The sequence below is a fragment of the Haliotis rubra genome, unplaced genomic scaffold (assembly GCF_003918875.1).
Source record: "Haliotis rubra isolate DU_JTF1 unplaced genomic scaffold, ASM391887v1 Scf345, whole genome shotgun sequence".
In the NCBI taxonomy this organism is placed as follows: Eukaryota; Metazoa; Mollusca; class Gastropoda; order Lepetellida; family Haliotidae; genus Haliotis; species Haliotis rubra.
The window spans coordinates 635,867-654,289 of record NW_025767019.1 but is presented as its reverse complement, the minus strand read 5'-3'; the positions used below and the strand labels follow the sequence as shown (position 1 = coordinate 654,289).

General features: G+C 41.4%; 1 protein-coding gene across 1 annotated transcript in view; it reads right to left on the bottom strand.

The window, feature by feature from the left end:
• Positions 1-1,156: 1,156 nt before the first annotated feature.
• Positions 1,157-18,423, bottom strand: part of LOC124284791 — a 20,724-nt gene continuing 3,457 nt past the window's right edge. Inside the window, 21 exon segments of the mRNA XM_046720902.1 lie at positions 1,157-2,967; positions 3,917-4,038; positions 5,158-5,299; positions 6,213-6,372; positions 6,464-6,558; positions 7,151-7,267; positions 8,559-8,660; positions 8,751-8,892; positions 9,273-9,394; positions 9,625-9,717; positions 9,858-9,983; positions 10,573-10,626; positions 11,470-11,589; positions 12,445-12,590; positions 13,560-13,656; positions 13,658-13,696; positions 14,400-14,525; positions 14,801-14,872; positions 14,874-14,988; positions 16,077-16,183; positions 16,812-16,899. Of these exon segments, the coding sequence (XP_046576858.1) occupies positions 2,707-2,967; positions 3,917-4,038; positions 5,158-5,299; positions 6,213-6,372; positions 6,464-6,558; positions 7,151-7,267; positions 8,559-8,660; positions 8,751-8,892; positions 9,273-9,394; positions 9,625-9,717; positions 9,858-9,983; positions 10,573-10,626; positions 11,470-11,589; positions 12,445-12,590; positions 13,560-13,656; positions 13,658-13,696; positions 14,400-14,525; positions 14,801-14,872; positions 14,874-14,988; positions 16,077-16,183; positions 16,812-16,899 (2,446 nt within the window). The 3' untranslated portion in view covers positions 1,157-2,706.

The following is an 18,423-nucleotide window of genomic DNA, read 5'->3' as shown; positions in this document are numbered from 1 at the left end:
AGCTGTGAGAGAAATGTGGGGATGTTATACAGTCTGCTGTGAGAGAAATGTGGGGATGTTGTACAGTCTGCTGTGAGAGAAATGTGGGATGTTATACAGTCAGCTGTGAGAGAAATGTGGGGACGTTATACAGTCTGCTGTGAGAGAAATGTGGGGCTGTTATACAGTCTGGTGTGAGAGAAATGTGTGGAGGTTATACAGTCAGCTGTGAGAGAAATGTGGGGAGGTTATACAGTCAGCTGTGAGAGAAATGTGGGGCTGTTATACAGTCTGCTGTGAGAGAAATGTGGGAATGTTGTACAGTCAGCTGTGAGAGAAATGTGGGGCTGTTATACAGTCAGCTGTGAGAGAAATGTGGGGATGTTGTACAGTCAGCTGTGAGAGAAATGTGGGAATGTTATACAGTCTGCTGTGAGAGAAATGTGGGAATGTTATACAGTCAGCTGTGAGAGAAATGTGGGAATGTTATACAGTCTGCTGTGAGAGAAATGTGGGGATGTTATACAGTCAGCTGTGAGAGAAATGTGGGAATGTTATACAGTCAGCTGTGAGAGAAATGTGGGGATGTTATACAGTCAGCTGTGAGAGAAATGTGGGGATTTTGTACAGTCTGCTGTGAGAGAAATGTGTGGAGGTTATACAGTCAGCTGTGAGAGAAATGTGGGGATGTTATACAGTCAGCTGTGAGAGAAATGTGGGGATGTTATACAGTCAGCTGTGAGAGAAATGTGGGGATGTTATACAGTCTGCTGTGAGAGAAATGTGGGAATGTTATACAGTCAGCTGTAGAGAGAGAAATGTGGGAATGTTATACAGTCTGCTGTGAGAGAAATGTGGGGATGTTATACAGTCAGCTGTGAGAGAAATGTGGGAATGTTATACAGTCAGCTGTGAGAGAAATGTGGGGATGTTATACATGTGAGAGAAATGTGGGGATGTTATACAGTCAGCTGTGAGAGAAATGTGGGGATGTTGTACAGTCTGCTGTGAGAGAAATGTGTGGAGGTTATACAGTCAGCTGTGAGAGAAATGTGGGGATGTTATACAGTCAGCTGTGAGAGAAATGTGGGAATGTTGTACAGTCTGCTGTGAGAGAAATGTGGGGATGTTATACAGTCAGCTGTGAGAGAAATGTGGGGATGTTGTACAGTCAGCTGTGAGAGAAATGTGGGGATGTTATACAGTCAGCTGTGAGAGAAATGTGGGAATGTTGTACAGTCTGCTGTGAGAGAAATGTGGGGATGTTATACAGTCAGCTGTGAGAGAAATGTGGGAATGTTGTACAGTCTGCTGTATCATAACAGTATCAAGGCAATAAATACTGGAATCTGGTTCATGGTGGAGTCAGATCAGATAAAATTGGGAAAGCTTTTCTCTCATGAATCTTTAGAACATACCACAGAAAGTTGTCAAAAAAATCACATCTTAATATTTCTAATAAGCGGAAAGAAACCAATATATGCATACTTTTGACTACAAACATAAACAATGGCAGTGTAGACAGCATGTTATAAGCTATATGTTCTTTTACTGGGGGTTAACTAAACATAACAGGGTGATGTAGACCTACGTTTTAATCAGAGGTTGTTATTATGATTTGAAACCTCTGTTTGACTAGTCAGATTATAGTATTTTCAAAATTCATAGTACAGCTAGTAATAAAACCCCATTTATTTTATGATTAAAACCCTGTGAATGAAAAATGTATTTTGAGTAAATTATGGATGCACTCTTCAACATGTTTGTCAGAGTTGAACTGAAACTAACCTTGCTAATCTTGGAACTTGGATGAAATGTCTGCTTCAAAAACACATAAATAAATCCCTTCCATCACCAAACTCAAATATATATAATGCTTGTTCAACAAATAATATTCAATTCCTCATAAATATGTATAAAATGAAAGGAACATACATATATATCCTATACAAACCTCAAAACAAATGCATATATTAGTAATGTTGTCATGGTTTCATTCTTACAACTACTCTTAGTACAAGCAGACTACTTTCCGTTACACTTATTATTAGTCAAATGATACTGAAATGAACATTTATACACAATTGTTCGACACATGTCAAAGCAACAAGATTCATAACATCAACATTATTCTATTTCAAAATGGGTGCCGATACTTAATATACTTGGCAGGGTCTACACAAGCAAACATTTGTTCTAATGAAAGACCAGTTAGGCTGGACATAAATGTAAAATTTTCAAATTTCTCTGAAGCAACTATTTTCATGAGGAATGTAAAAAAGGGGGTGGAAAATAATATTAAAAAATAAGTTGTTGGCAAATATGATTTTTGGGTATGGCAAAAAGTTTGCATTGAAACATAAAATACTCTTTAAACAACAATGACTGCATCACAATACTGACAGACAATTTATACAATAACAGTAATGGCCCCTGATACATAAATACAGCATGATAAATCACTCGTGCTGGAGTAAAACATGTAACCATTTCATAAAATATACCCCATTATATAACAAAGCATATGTCTCTTTAATTCAAACACTCCTATTACTCTAAACAGCACTTGTCATTCAGATATCAGGCAAGAATACATCAATTGTTATGAGTGACAATCATATTAATAAAAAATAATTAGAAAATATAATTAATGCATTACGGTAACTGCTGTATTTATAATGCATTACATTACTGTATCACAGTTCTTCTTTGATGAGGAACCAGTTGTTAGCCAAGTAGCACCGTCCTCATGGTTGTGAGACTGGGTTTTCCTGCTACCCGAGATGGGCTAGGGGTCTTGCAGGGGGACATTGAGGGGGTCACACTGGTGACCTTTGTGGGTGTGTCTTGCTGAGATGCTAAATCTTCTGTTGACATCTTGTCAAACAGTGCCTGTACAATCCTGCTCACTGATTGGCCAATTTCAATGGCTGAGACATCTGGTTTGCCAAGCATGCTCCAATCATATTCTGACACTCCATGTGGTACCTGATAACCAATCATTTAACAATTTATCTATGAAATCCTTCAGCAACCAGGCACACAACAAACTTGTTGTTTCACAAGAAACACAATAACATCATGAACATTCACACTTCAATCAATCTTTATTCAGGACTTAAAAAGGCCAAAGGCCTATAGTACATTTAAAGTTTACATGAGTAGATAGAAGTAATTTATAAATTCATCTCTATAACAATACTTTTTCTTAAACTCATAACGAAAAAGATGTACATTGCCAGATTCTGTAATAGTGATGTGGTAGTATCTGTTAATAGTGAAAGTAATTTTCCTACACTTGGATGCTTATAATAGTATGGCTTTAGGTATTTTGTTTGTAGAGTCGTATAAACAGGACAGATTAGAAGGAAATGTAGTTCATCCTCAACAGTATTCATATTACATAATTGACATATTCTGTTTTCTCTTTGTATACCTGTATACCTGCCAGTTTCAATAAATAATTCATGGGAGAGCAACGAAAACGAGAGAGCTATGCGAAACTTCTTTATGTCGATTTTTGGTAAATAGTTTTAAAAACATATGTCCGTTTCCATTGATTATAGTAAATGCACCCTATTCTCCTATATATACTACTCCAGAGGACTTGGACACAACCTTATCATTTATACAACTATAGTTAAACTGTAATGCCAAGACTGATATTAACTACATGGAGTAGTTTGACACATTTACAATACAGTAAATCAATGTATCACAGAACCTGTCATAAAGGTGCATGTATTTCTACAATATCTGGTCACTAAGGAAACTCATGAAAGTAAGTCGAGATATGATCTGCCCATCTCAAATGTCTCTAAGGAGATCTGTGTTTAAAATGGCCCTTAGCTACAAATGACTCGATTGCTTACAGCCATCTGAAGCTAGGGAAGCACTCAGTGTGACATTAATCAAACAAAGAATAAAACAAACAAACCTCAAATATCTTGTCTGGGATGCTAAACTTGCCGCCTGCAGCGCCCCCTGTGCACCGGACCGGGATCACAACATGGTCGTTCCATACAAACTGTTCTGCCTCATGTGCTGCACCAGGGCCACCTAGTGGCGAAACCCAAAATTAGGAACCTTCTGACTGACAGCACCATATAGACAAGCGACCTTCATGGTGCATATATACAATTTTAAAGCTGTGAATTTAACTCCTTACAAAATCTGACTGGGAAAAGCATGTGCAAATATCATAATCGATAGTTCTTGACAATACAAAAGCAAAACCTTCATGTTACTGGCTGTCATTCCAGCACTGAAATAATGATCACATGATGTTTCATTTTCTGATTCTAGCTTAACACACACAAAAATGGCCAATACATAATTGACAAGCCAGTGATTGATATTCAGAGCAACCATCCACACCTAGCGGCTACAATCAATCAACCAAGTGAACAAGCAGTGCCTCACGATCCAATTTAGTGCTTCCTATGACAACATAAATTGCCGAGGACCTGATCATACTCAGTCCCCCATTTGGTTGATGTTTCTTGTTTGCTGTTAATATACTGTAGCTTATTAGAAGAGAAAACAACATTTTATAGCCAACAATACAACAGCATTCAGCAAATCTTGATTAGCACAACTACTGACTGAAAGTGTGCAATGACTCCATGCAATGAGAAAAGCAGAAAAGTCTTTGTCACAGAAATATAAACATAACAAAACAAAGAAGATAAAGATATTGAAGGTATGTGTTTGATATTCCCCAAAGACCTTGACTGTGTTGTTTATTGCTGCACTCAGATCTGTAGAGAGTCTGGGTCCGATAATCCAGTGATCCTTGCCCCTGGGGTGACACATCGGTTCAGTCACTGACCCAAATAACCAAGGACATTTGGTCATGTCTCATGCTCGGCACAGGCTGCTGGGAACCATTTCTTGGTTGGTTGGTTGTTTAATGCTGCACTTAGCAACATTCCAGGTATATGGCGGCAGTCTGTAAATAATCAAGTCTGGACCAAACAATCCAGTGATCAACAGCATGAGCATCAATCTATGCAATTGGGATACGGTGACATGTGTCAACCAAGTCAGCCAGCCTGACCACCCTCGCCTCTTATGACAAGCATGTGTTTCTGAAGACCAATTCTAACCCGGATCTTCATGGGTGGAACCATTTCTAATTTACCAAACCAAATCTGACTTTGTGACACACTGACTCACCTTCAATGAGAATGCAGACATCAAAAGTTCGAGCCACGACATTCTCCCTCTCACGCACACTGTCGCCACAGAATATTGTCTTCCCAAAAGGAACAATACCGAAGGTGAGATCTGGATTTTGGCGGGCTTGCTGGTGTCGATCCTGGGAAAAAAGAACCTGGTGGTTGTATACATGATCACTGAACCATTTTCAAGATATCAATCTCCATTATTACACTTAACCATATCACCAAGACACTGTCAGCTGCGTATTACAACTTTCAATATTCTGAAAGGAAAAAAACCCCAGTGCATTCAGTGACACAGCAATCTGCATTCAGTAATATTGTTAAAATTGCACCAATGAGTAACTGTAGTCATAGTCTAATTTATACAATTACTTTTAGTATGTACATTCACAAATAAAAGATCTAAAGGTATATTGCCATCTGTAGGGCAACCCCACCAATAAATCAACCCCCTGTAAAACCTTCAAAACCCATGCTAATTCATATACTGTACCCTCTCTATGAGACAATCAAGAATGAAGCACAATATCGGTGCTTACATAATCCCTACATTTGTAACAAAAGCATGTTTGTCTTCCATTGTTTGGAAACAATGCTTGGTAATGCTTAACTCCTACACACAATGCAGTTGTGTTGACATGTGTGACAATAAATTAGTAAGCATAAAAGTATTTTAAGTTGTAACAAATATCTGAAAATATTTTCTCTCCTTAAAAAGAATGTGTGCCCGCCCCTCTAGAATGTGTCAGTTCCCAAATTGAGTGAGTGAGTGAGTGAGTGAGTTTAGTTTTACGCCGCACTCAGCAATATTCCAGCTATGTGACGGCGGTCTGTAAACAATTGAGTCTGGACCAGACAATCCAGTGATCAACATCTTGATCATCGTTCTACGCAAATGGGATACGATGACATGTGTCAATCAAATCAGCGAGCCTGACCATCCGATCCCATTAGTCAGCCTCTTACGACAAGCATGAGTTACTGAAGATCTAACCCAGATCTTCACGGGTACAGTCAACTGTTTTAGGAATATATCCTGACTCTGACCTGGTTATCACGTTCAGGCAGGACATGCCACACACTGTTCTTCCTCCACAGTCTTTGAGATTCCTCATAAAAAGTCAGACTGACAGTTTCGCCAACACCAAAAAACCCACCAGTTGCCATGGCGATGTTTGGGAGCTGCGCCAACTCACTTCCAATTGATCTGACAAAAAGAACAGACAGAATGATGGGTAAAGTTACATTATTTTCAACTATTAGGCTAACTTTTATCTGATGATTTATGTTGAACTTACCGACAGACGGCCTCAGTGATGGTGTTGTAGAACTTAGTGCTGCCAGAGATGTACACACAAGACGTCTGCCCGACTCGACCCTTGATGTGGTTCACCTGCAGAGTTATCATAACACTTCAGTACCACTTTTCCCGTATTACCAGAGCTATCAAACAAATGACACAACAACTACCTGGGACTACGAAGCCTCAGATTTTAACTTGAACTCTTATTATCATCTTATTATCACTGTCTCAGAAAAAAATACCACAAAACCTCTGGTTACTAAGCAGCCAAGGGAGACTACTCTGACTCGGACTTAAAATTGATGATTGTGCTAGTTTTATGGGCAAATTCTCACAGGCCCAAATTTAGACACTCCAGTGGCATGTCCATTCCTTATGGACTCGCCTCCCCTAAATTCTTTGCGTTTCAAAAGTCAATGTCAATTTCAAAATTTTGAAAACAGCATTGATATGCTTTAAGATTATCAACCTGATTATGTGAACAATGTTGTTTTATTAAAGACTAATTAGTCTCGAAACTGTGAAAACTCTGCACAACTTAACCACTTTGGAAGCACACCTTGCACACCTTATGTAGTGCCATGACCATAAACCTGGTTCATGGAATCTGGCCAATAGCAAATGGACCAGCTAAAATTAACATTCATGGACATAATGGCTATGATGATGTAGGACTACTCACTGTACGTGTGAGTCGGACTTCATCAAACTCCTCCCGCAGGTTGTTGCAGCTGCTGGGATCGGTACACCTCTGGACCCGCGTCAACAGACTCTGTCCGAAGTTTGTCTGCTTCACGCTCTGTTGGAAAACAAAGATATCCATCACCACAAACTCACAATATGGTGTGACAGACAATAAAAACAAGCAGTAGAAAATGTTGGTCCCTGTCTCTTACCTCAAAGGAGTTGGTCCCAATGTCTTACCTCAATGCATTTGGTCCCAGTGTCTTACCTCAATGCATTTGGTCCCAGTTTCTTACCTCAATGCATTTGGTCCCAGTGTCTTACCTCAATGCATTTGGTCCCAGTGTCTTACCTCAATGCATTTGGTCCCAGTGTCTTACCCAAAAGGAGTTGGTCCCAGTGTCTTACCCAAAAGGAGTTGGTCCCAGTGTCTTACCTCAATGCAGTTGGTCCCAGTGTCTTACCTCAATGCATTTGGTCCCAATTTCTAACTTCAATGTCGTTGGCCCCAAGGTCTTACCTCCATGCAGTTGGTCCCAATGTCTTACCTCAATTGAGTTGGTCCCAAGGTCTCACCTCAATGGAGTTGGTTCCAAGGTCTCACATCAATGCTGTCGGTCCCAATGTCTCACATCAATGCAGTCAGTCCCAATGTCTTATCTCATAGGAGTCAGTCCCAGTGTCTTACCACAATGCAGTTGGTCACAATATCTAACCTCAGTGGAGTTGGTCCCAATGTCTCACATCAACGTAGTCGGTCCCAATGTCTTACCTCAAAGGAGTCAGTCCCAATGTCTTACCTCAAAGGAGTCAGTCCCAGTGTCTTACCTCAATGGAGTTGGTCCCAGTGTCTTACCTCAATGGAGTTGGTCCCAATGTCTCACATCAACGCAGTGACTTACCTCAATGGAGTTGGTCCCAATGTCTCACATCAACGCAGTCGGTCCCAATGTCTTACCTCAAAGGAGTCAGTCCCAATGTCTTCCCTCAAAGGAGTCAGTCCCAATGTCTTCCCTCAAAGGAGTCAGTCCCAGTGTCTTACCTCAATGGAGTTGGTCCCAGTTTCTTACCTCAATGGAGTTGGTCCCAATGTCTTACCTCAATGGAGTTGGTGCCAATGTCTTAACTCAAAGGCGTTGAGCACAATGTCTTATCTCAAAAGAGTACGCCCCAGTGTCTCACCTCAATGGAGTTGGTCCCAATGTCTTACCTCAATGGAGTTGGTCCCAATGTCTTACCTCAATGGAGTTGGTGCCAATGTCTTAACTCAAAGGCGTTGAGCACAATGTCTTATCTCAAAAGAGTACGCCCCAGTGTCTCACCTCAATGCAGTTGGTCCCAATGTTGTACCTCCAAATAGTTGTTCCCAATTTCTAACCCCAAAAGAGTTGGTCCCAAGGTCTCACCTCAATGTAGTTTGTCCCAATCAGCATACTCAACCAGCCAGGCATGCGAAACTCCTCAAACTTGACAGGAATCACTCGCTTCCGGTGCTCACAATAAAACACCTGCATTAGAATTGAGAGATAGGATAAGTTTCAAAATATTTCAGCAGAGCAAACAGAATACACAAACATAGAATTTATTCAATTTCTCACCTGCTGCTGACATGTCCTTGACCTTGAGAAAGCTTGTGACAAAATGATGATAACAACAGATGCCCTGTCTGCAAATTCTTGGAATTTCTGGTTGCTAGGACACAGGGTTAACACATTGTTGTTTAATTCTTGGCTCCCAAAACTGAAATAAGTAGGTCAGAAAATCAGACCAAGTAATTGATCTTACCATACAATAAGTCATCTGATCTGCTTCTGAACTCTTGAGCTATGTATTTAGACAGATGTTTTATGCATAATCTCTTTATTATGTAAAAATTGATCCACTACAGCAAGCTGTTACCATTTGGCTAAATCTCAGTCTCTGAAAATATATAAAAATGATTGAGAAATAAATCAACTACATTTAACTTAAAAAGAAGCACTAAGGAAATTGAGATTCACAACCTGTGTAAATCTAGACTTGCTTCTTTCAGTGCTAAATCATTACAGAGAGTGTTGAGCAGAAGAGAGAACAGTATGGTTCAGCTGCTGTGTGACTGACTAGGTTAGCTGTATCTGTACAACTTACTGTCTTGGCTGAGGGGTAGAGTGTCTGACTCTGACTCTGTTGTGTCTCTCTCCCCTGTTGCTGTACACCACACCCCCAGACCCGCCCCCTCAAGGAGCTGCCTCAGGTCCTTAGCCTGTGGACAGACAACATGTATGAGGTTTGTGTGTTGCTGTACACCACACACCCAGCCCCGCCCCCTCAAGGAGCTGCCTCAGGTCCTTAGCCTGTGGACAGACAACATGTATGAGGTTTGTGTGTTGCTGTACACCACACCCCCAGCCCCGCCCCCTCAAGGAGCTGCCTCAGGTTCTTAGCCTGTGGACAGACAACATGTATGAGGTTTGTGTGTTGCTGTACACCCACCCCAGCCCCGCCCCCAAGGAGCTGCCTCAGGTTCTTAGCCTGTGGACAGACAACATGTATGAGGTTTGTGTGTTGCTGCCTCAGGTTCTTAGCCTGTGGACAGACAACATGTATGAGGTTTGTGTGTTGCTGTACACCACACCCCCAGCCCGCGCCCCTCAAGGAGCTGCCTCAGGTTCTTAGCCTGTGGACAGACAACATGTATGAGGTTTGTGTGTTGCTGTACACCACACCCCCAGCCCCTCAAGGAGCTGCCTCAGGTTCTTAGCCTGTGGACAGACAACATGTATGAGGTTTGTGTGTTGCTGTACACCACACCCCCAGCCCCCCCCCTCAAGAAGCTGCCTCAGGTTCTTAGCCTGTGGACAGACAACATGTATGAGGTTTGTGTGTTGCTGTACACCACACCCCCAGCCCCGCCCCCTCAAGGAGTTGCCTCAGGTCCTTAGCCTGTGGACAGACAACATGTATGAGGTTTGTGTGTTGCTGTACACCACACCCCCAGACCCGCCCCCTCAAGGAGCTGCCTCTGGTTCTTAGCCTGTGGACAGACAACATGTATGAGGTTTGTGTGTTGCTGTACACCACACACCCAGCCCCACCCCCTCAAGGAGCTGCCTCAGGTCCTTAGCCTGTGGACAGACAACATGTATGAGGTTTGTGTGTTGCTGTACACCACACACCCAGCCCCGCCCCCTCAAGGAGCTGCCTCAGGTCCTTAGCCTGTGGACAGACAACATGTATGAGGGTTTGTGTGTTGCTGTACACCACACACCCAGCCCCCCCCCTCAAGGAGCTGCCTCAGGTCCTTAGCCTGTGGACAGACAACATGTATGCTCAAGGGGTTTGTGTGTTGCTGTACACCACACCCCACCCCCAGCCCCCTCAAGGAGCTGCCTCAGGTTCTTAGCCTGTGGACAGACAACATGTATGAGGTTTGTGTGTTGCTGTACACCACACCCCCAGCCCCGCCCCCTCAAGGAGCTGCCTCAGGTCCTTAGCCTGTGGACAGACAACATGTATGAGGTTTGTGTGTTGCTGTACACCACACCCCCAGCCCCGCCCCCTCAAGGAGCTGCCTCAGGTTCTTAGCCTGTGGACAGACAACATGTATGAGGTTTGTGTGTTGCTGTACACCACACCCCCAGCCCCGCCCCCTCAAGGAGCTGCCACAGGTTCTTAGCCTGTGGACAGACAACATGTATGAGGTTTGTTTGTTGCTTAACACTGCACTAAGCAATATTCCTGCTACATGTAAATATACAAGTCTAGTAATGAACATAATCACCATCGATCTACGCAATTGGGATATGATGACATATGTCAACACAGTGGAACCATTAAATGGAAGCCGAGGTGGCAGATTGGGTTAGATTGCTGACTTTCTGTGCTGGGGAGTAGGTACCTGACTTTGAGAGTAAGGGTTTGAATTTCAGAGCACTTTCTAAATGGCATTGTGTATTCTTAGTTAGTTATATCCCTGAGTTCATTACAAGCATATTCGCTATAAAGATGGTTGCCTGCATTCACCTACATGTGAGTGTGGCTACTTGTGCTCGCCCAGATGTATTCTGGGTTTATAGCGTTAGACCACTAGACCATGTTAGGCTCAGTTTAATGTGTCTACCCCACAACATAAGACTCTTACAACTTCTGTAAGCATCACACAACCAGAATTAAACCACTGACCTTCAACATACTCTATCCACTGCACAACCGAGGCAGTAAGTAAGCTTTGTAAATTCTGCTAGTCAGGACATACCGGTGATATAATTGCTAGTCATGAAATGAATAAGCTGCTCGCTGTAACATGTACAAGTCGCCAGTTATGACATCTATACTTACAAATGCAGTTTGGTTGGGATGCACACAGATAACAACCAACGCCTTCTCCCCGTTTACAGACTCGTCTATACTGACGATGCCCTCCGGCAGCTTGCCGGCAAATGTTTTCATCAGAGTTTTCTGCCGAAGAGATATTACATAGTGAGATCCTACAGACATATGCCAACAGTTTCTGTGAAAATACATAAAAATCAAAACTGATATTAAGTAAGGCTTAAGTAAGAATAAGTCAGGTACTATGGGTAATATCCTGGTCAGCTACAGTACAATAAGCCTGGACCAGACAAACCAGTGGTCAAATGGGTGAGTGAGTCATTTGGGTTTAACTCCATTAAAACAATCACAGCTTGACATTTCAGGGAAGCTAGAAATGGTGCAGGTTTTAAACATTTACCACTTCAGTATAAACCCACAAACATGTGTATGGCTTGGGTAAAACAAAACACATATTAAGGGCAATCCGGAATTCAAACCCATGACTAAGGGCAGCAACTCCGCACACAAATCTCTCCTTGAATATCTCCCCTTGTATATGGATGGCAACTTCTTGTTTATTGTTTCTGGGCTACTTCTTGCCCCTTGTTCACGTGATTAGAATTACCTGATGAAGGGGCAAAAAGTAGCCCAGAAGCGTTGTGTTATACAATAAACAAGAAGTTGCCATCCATATACTCGTCTTATATATTCACCAACTTCTAAATGCCTCTCAAGAATCTCCCCTTGATAGTGTGACAACACCAATGTCTGACACAATGGAGACTAAAAAGGTTTACGCTGGTAAAAACAATTGCGTTCAACACCCTCGAGGTGGCCCTGCTCCCCATACAAGTTAGTTCTTTTGTCAGAAAGGAGGTCTCAGGACCCTATTCTGCTGGAATCCCTATAAAGAACAAAATAACGAAACAAAATAGAGAGAAACACAACCACATTGCCTCTCTAGGATCAGCCTAAGCATATGAGCAAGCTTGTACTTACCCGGCGGGTAAGGGAGGGAACTCTGTTCATCACTCCCTGTCTGAGTTGCTCTAGCCTCTCTCCAATCTGGCTGGCCGTTTGTTCTATATACCCTCTGTCCCAGATGCGGATGTCTGTGGCCTGAGAGCCCTTCCCCTGATCCACCTCTGTACAAGAATTACAAGCAGACTCATTACTTATGGCAAATCAATATCCATCAAACAATTTCCTGTTTAATGAGAGACATTGGTAGTACGAGAGGAAGAATGAACAATAGAATCACTGTAGCTCACCTAGATATGTAGTTAACAGTTTGAAAATGTCAAGAAAGTAAAATTGCAGTCAGAAGTGATAACAATTTACTGAAGGACTAAAAACTCTTACCAAAACCTGAAAGGTTCATCAAATATGATGTCAAACTTAGGAGAAAGATACAAGCAGATGCTAAGCTCTATCAATAGGGATTTACATGGGGTTCTGTATTTGAGGATCCCTGGGACTCATACTCATACTAATTTTCAGGGGTCCTGGACAACAAAATGGGTGTCCCAGACTCTTAAATATTATTATTAATACCGTTATTGTATTGTGTATCATGATCATCACATTGTTACAGTAATTAAATTGCAAATATTACCATAACCCAGCTAATAGCAAACTCACCGATAACTTATTGTCACTTGATTGGAATTTTTACAAATAGTATTTGTACTTTTTCTGAGTCCCTGTGGACGCGCTAATAAATTTGGTTGCGTCCATTGTCAATTTTTTATGCATATAGGATGCAGGAATTCGCGTCCTGTAAATCCCTGTATGAAGTCCATCAATTTCAGGAGATTAAGTTCTTGAGCTAAAATGCATTTTTGTAACATAGACAAAGAGCAAGAGCAAAAGTCAACCTTAATATCACTACTAAGCCGTAAGTTTCAGCATTCAAAACGGTGAAAAGTGCACAGGCCAAAATGTTATATAATACGACAAAAGATGGAATATACATGACTGAGCACCACCACCTGTGTTCCAATTTTCATGGCATTTTGAAACAAATGTCTGAAAAATGGTCATAGACAGGTCTGACTTAAACTTTATTAAAAGAGTGAGTGTTGAGAGTATCGGCACTGATCCTGGCAACCCACCTGTCTGTATCTGAGCTGGAGACTTCCAACAGATGTACTGTGTTGTTGCGAACTGTATTGCCAGACATCGGGGCGGCCAAGTGTCCAGGAAGTTGACCCGGGAGTATATACTTGCCCAACACGTCTGCCAGTTTCACCTAGAGCAGGCAATGGCAAGTCAGCAAGTTTATACCTGGGGTGGTCACAGAATTTATGTTAGCTGTTGATGGTGTGATGCTAGTTTCAGCAGATTCAGATTTTGTCTGCATGCATGCACCAACAATTGTCAAGGAGTTTAATGTTGGTGGTTAATGGGTGATGCTAGTTTCAGCAGACTTAGATTCTGTTTGCAGTGAAGTCACAAAAATGTGGATATAACCTATGAGTTACTATTACATGGCAATGCAGATCTGACTGTTCACATAAATCAAAACATATTTAAAATTGTTCAAACATATATTTGTCATTCAAAACGATTTTCTTAATTGTTGCAATTGTTCCTCTTTTTCCCATATTTCTGTTCTGTTCTTCTCTGTCCATCTTGTAGAATGAATGTAAATAATACTATGTAAATACTACGGAGAGGGTGTTCTAAGTTGTATAACTTGTTCCCAATCCTTTTCTCACGAATAAAATATGTTTAAAACAAGTCACAAAAATCAAACATTGTGTAAGCCAGCATTTTTGTTTCCTGATTTTGGTGTGGCTTCAGAAACCAGTGTTTGTGGTACTTTGATGACACCTACTAAACAAAATCAGCTCTGCATAAATGACTGTATGCGCCAATCATGATTTGTGTGAGAGACTGAAAGAGATGAACCAGTCATTTAGCTATACATGTATACACCAAGCAGCACCCACCTCTCTATTTGTCCACTGTGTCTCGCCATATCTCGGTGTAACGAGGGGCACAAACACCTCACAATTGCTGACAGCATCGTTTAGGGAGTCCTGCCAGTCTACTCCACTCTTTATCTCATGGACGTCCTGAAAGAAGCACAGAAGCAGCTTAGAGGCAGTTTACACCCTACAGACTTAGGATCGGCTTCACAATACTGAATCAGTTGGAAACTACAGGTCAAAGAATGGACAGGTTTCATACTTTCTCAAGAAATATAACTATGGCTTGGGCTTGAGTTGAATGTGTAATTAAATACCTAAATATAGAACATACATGAAGGAAATCATGTAAAAATAAAGTAGATGTGATTTAATTCTGCTGAAATATCTCATCACCTCTATGTTCAAATGTATCATCATACCAAATACACGCTAAATCCAAGGACAGACAACTCCTCCTTCAACTTGAGGGCATGGTCAGCAGCTTCGGCACGTAACATAGCTGATGAGAAGCTGCTTCGTGTCTGGTGACGTGTCAGTCACTTCCGTCACATCAACACTCGACTGCCGATCTGTATCCTTCGATGTGCGGAAACTCAGCTGTCTTAGTCTTTTAAAACCAGAAAAATGACAAATTAGGTTATAGATAGTGGAAAAGTGCATTCTAATTTTCACTCTCCATTATATTACATGTAATCTTCACCTAGCATATCTGTTACAATATCCTCATTTCAAGGGTTACCCACAGAGTTACCTCCCTTGTCAAGCTACACTTGTGGATTTGGGGTTATCCGTCTTTGACTATCAATCATTGAGTTTTCAGTTGTCCTCCAAACAATTCAGTACTATTGGGTTCGCATGATTACACAGGTTGCCTACACAATGCTCCAGTTACTCATGAACAACAAATATTAATAAATACCTTCTGATCTTCTTGCGGGGAGGTTCGAAGGCGGGAAACAGATCAATATCATTTTTGTTTTCTATCATATCCATGGACATGGTGTCTGCACACACAACAACACAGCCATCTACGACAACGTCAAGAACTGACCAATCAGACTCCAGGCTCTTGCTAATCGGCCAACCGTTTGGATCCAAGAACATGTAGGTGTTTGGAATCCCACAAAAAAATGCTAACTGAAATATGGATGAACATTCCATTGTCATCTTCAGACATCAAATAATACTGTCCGACTTGCATGATTCAATTTTTATTCCCAATACATCACATCACATCACAAAATCCATTTGGACATTAATCACTATCAATGTTACTGTCTTTTGCCACATTGATGTGACGCTTGAAGGAAAACCCAGCTCTGGAGGAAACCATAAATGTCTTAAAGAAAATATAAAATGTAGGGTATTCATGATGAAAAATATTTTCCATTCTCTGTACTTTTTTTATTCTGCATTGTTTTCTTTCTCACAACCAAAAGTTGTACATAAGACATATTAAAAAGCTTCAAGACGGACAGAACCATTTTATCCAACTGCAAATATCGCACCATATTTAGGTATACCCTCCAGTCCAAATTGCTGAATTTAGTTTCTACTGTCCAGGATTGGTCAAGCAAATTTCCATTTGATGGGTGAACCAATTTATCAGCACTTCCACTGGATCTTATCCTATAATTTTGTGCCATATTCTCAATGTACTGATGTCATCACTGATGTGTGAGGGACATATTTCACCTCTTGGTTGATGGCCTGTCGAAGACTGGACAGTCTGCTGGTGAAGTCTGTAAACACAAAGCCCAGGGCCATGCCAGTCTTAGCTTTGATTCCAATCTTTGGCTTTGCTGGAATAATATTGAATAACAGTAACAGAGTGATGAATATACTCCCTGTTCATGTGACCAAAATATATCACACTTGTAGACTTGAAAATGGTGTAAGAATCTACACCGCAAACGCCACTCTAGCAGTAAACAAGAAGTTGTTATCCATAAAGTCATATGCTTTATTAAAAAGAGACCAATATTGTCAAAACACAATGGTACAAGACAAACAGGCAAATGGCCGGGATCAGATACATTTTCAAGTCTTGTTTTATCTGTTGAAGGTTGACAATGAAGCTTGCATGAAGCTCTGTCACATGTGTGAGTGAGTTTGGTTTAATGGCATTTGGTGTTGTCAGCATAATGTTCAACAAAAGTTCAACTAACACAAGTTTCAGATGTTAATACCACTTCAGTAAAACCATTAAATGAGAAGGCATGGTTCTGCCACACACACAAATCATAAAGCAAATATGGGAATAGAACAAGCAGTTACTAGCAAGAAGCACAAATCCACAGTGTAAACTGGGGGCTCCTTAAACTAATAGATATATAAAGAGTGAGTTTAAATTTAAATAATACATCATATTGGGAGTATTTCATCCATATTTCAAAGACCTTGTGAATGAAAAACAACACAGTGACCTACCATATTGCTTGCTGATCCATACAGCTCCTCTGGAGTCAAAATGTGTTGAAGATGAAGTGAGCTTTCCTGACTTCTCTCAACAGGCCACCTAGTGGCAGGAAGACACAATACAAGTCAACTCTATATCACAGTCAGACGACCCAAACTTTTAAGGAATTAACATCTAATGGTGTAAAAGAAATTATCAATCCTGAAACAACAAGAAGAAAAGAGGAAAATCCTTGGCACCAGGTCGCAGAGATTAAAAGAACAACTGCAGACAAGCTATAAAGCTTTGGACAAAGAAGTGAAAAAGGGAGCAAGATCAGACAAGAGGAAATAACATTGAAAGAATAGCAGAGGAAGCCGAGCAAGCAGCATCCAAACAAGACATGAAAACCCTCCACAGACTGACCAAGACACACTCAGGGAAATGCCAAACTGCAGCTGGACCAGTCAGACACCAACAGGGAACATTGTGTCCAAAGAGGAAGAAGTCTTGCAATGCTGGAAAGAACACTTCGAGAAAGTGCTGAACCGGGAAGATCCAGATATAGAAGCAAACATCAAACCTGCAGCCGACAGCTGGACATCAGCACAGAACCACCCAACATTGAAGAGGTGAAAAGAGCAATAAGGGCACTAAAGAACGGGAAAGCACCAGGAAAGATCCAGATATATGCAGATATGCTCAAGGGAGAGGACTCAGTAATACCAGCGCTACTAACAGACATAATATCAAACATGTTGGAGTCTGAAGAAGCACCAGAGACCTAGAAGACAGACTTATGAGTAAAACTGCCAAAGAAAGGGGGTTGACCAACTGCAACAACTGGAGAGAGATAATGTTGCTTTCTGTCACCAGCAAAGTACTGAGCCGAGTAATCCTCAACAGACGTTCGAGAACCATGGACACGCTCATGCGAGAAGAACAAGCTGGCTTCAGGAAAGGAAGAACAAAGTAACGAATGGAACGCAACCATCTATGCCAACTTCATAGACTTTTCCAAGGCCTTCGACAGTATTAACAGAGCCACTCTGTGGAAAGTCCTCGCCCACTATGGGATCACAGACAAACTAATCTCTATCATGAAAATGCTGTAGAACAGAAGTGAAACAAGGCTTATGCCCACTCCTCTTCACCCTCTGCTTGGAGTGGATACTACAGAGAGTCACCAAGAGCAAGCAAAGAGGAATCAGCTGGACATTCACCAAGAGTCTAGAAGATCTTGACTTTGCTGATGACATTGCCCTACTTGCCCAATGTTTCCAAGACATCCAAAACAAAACACAAGACTTTGCCACAACAGGAGAAACGATTGGCTTGAAGATCAACACTGAAAAGACCAAAATCCTCAAGATTAATGCTAAATCTACACTGCCTGTATCCCTTGGAAGTACAAACATTGACAAAGTTCAAGACTTCTCTTATTTTGGCAGCAAGATCACAGCCACCGGCAACTCAGAAGCACATATACAGTCGGGAATAGGCAAAGCTAGCGGAGCGTTCAGTTCACTGAAGAACATCTGGAGGTCAAAATCAATCAGCACAGTCACCAAACTGCGAATCTTCAAGAGCAACATTCTTGGAGTCCTATTGTATGGCGCAGAATCCTGGAAAATATCCCACAAC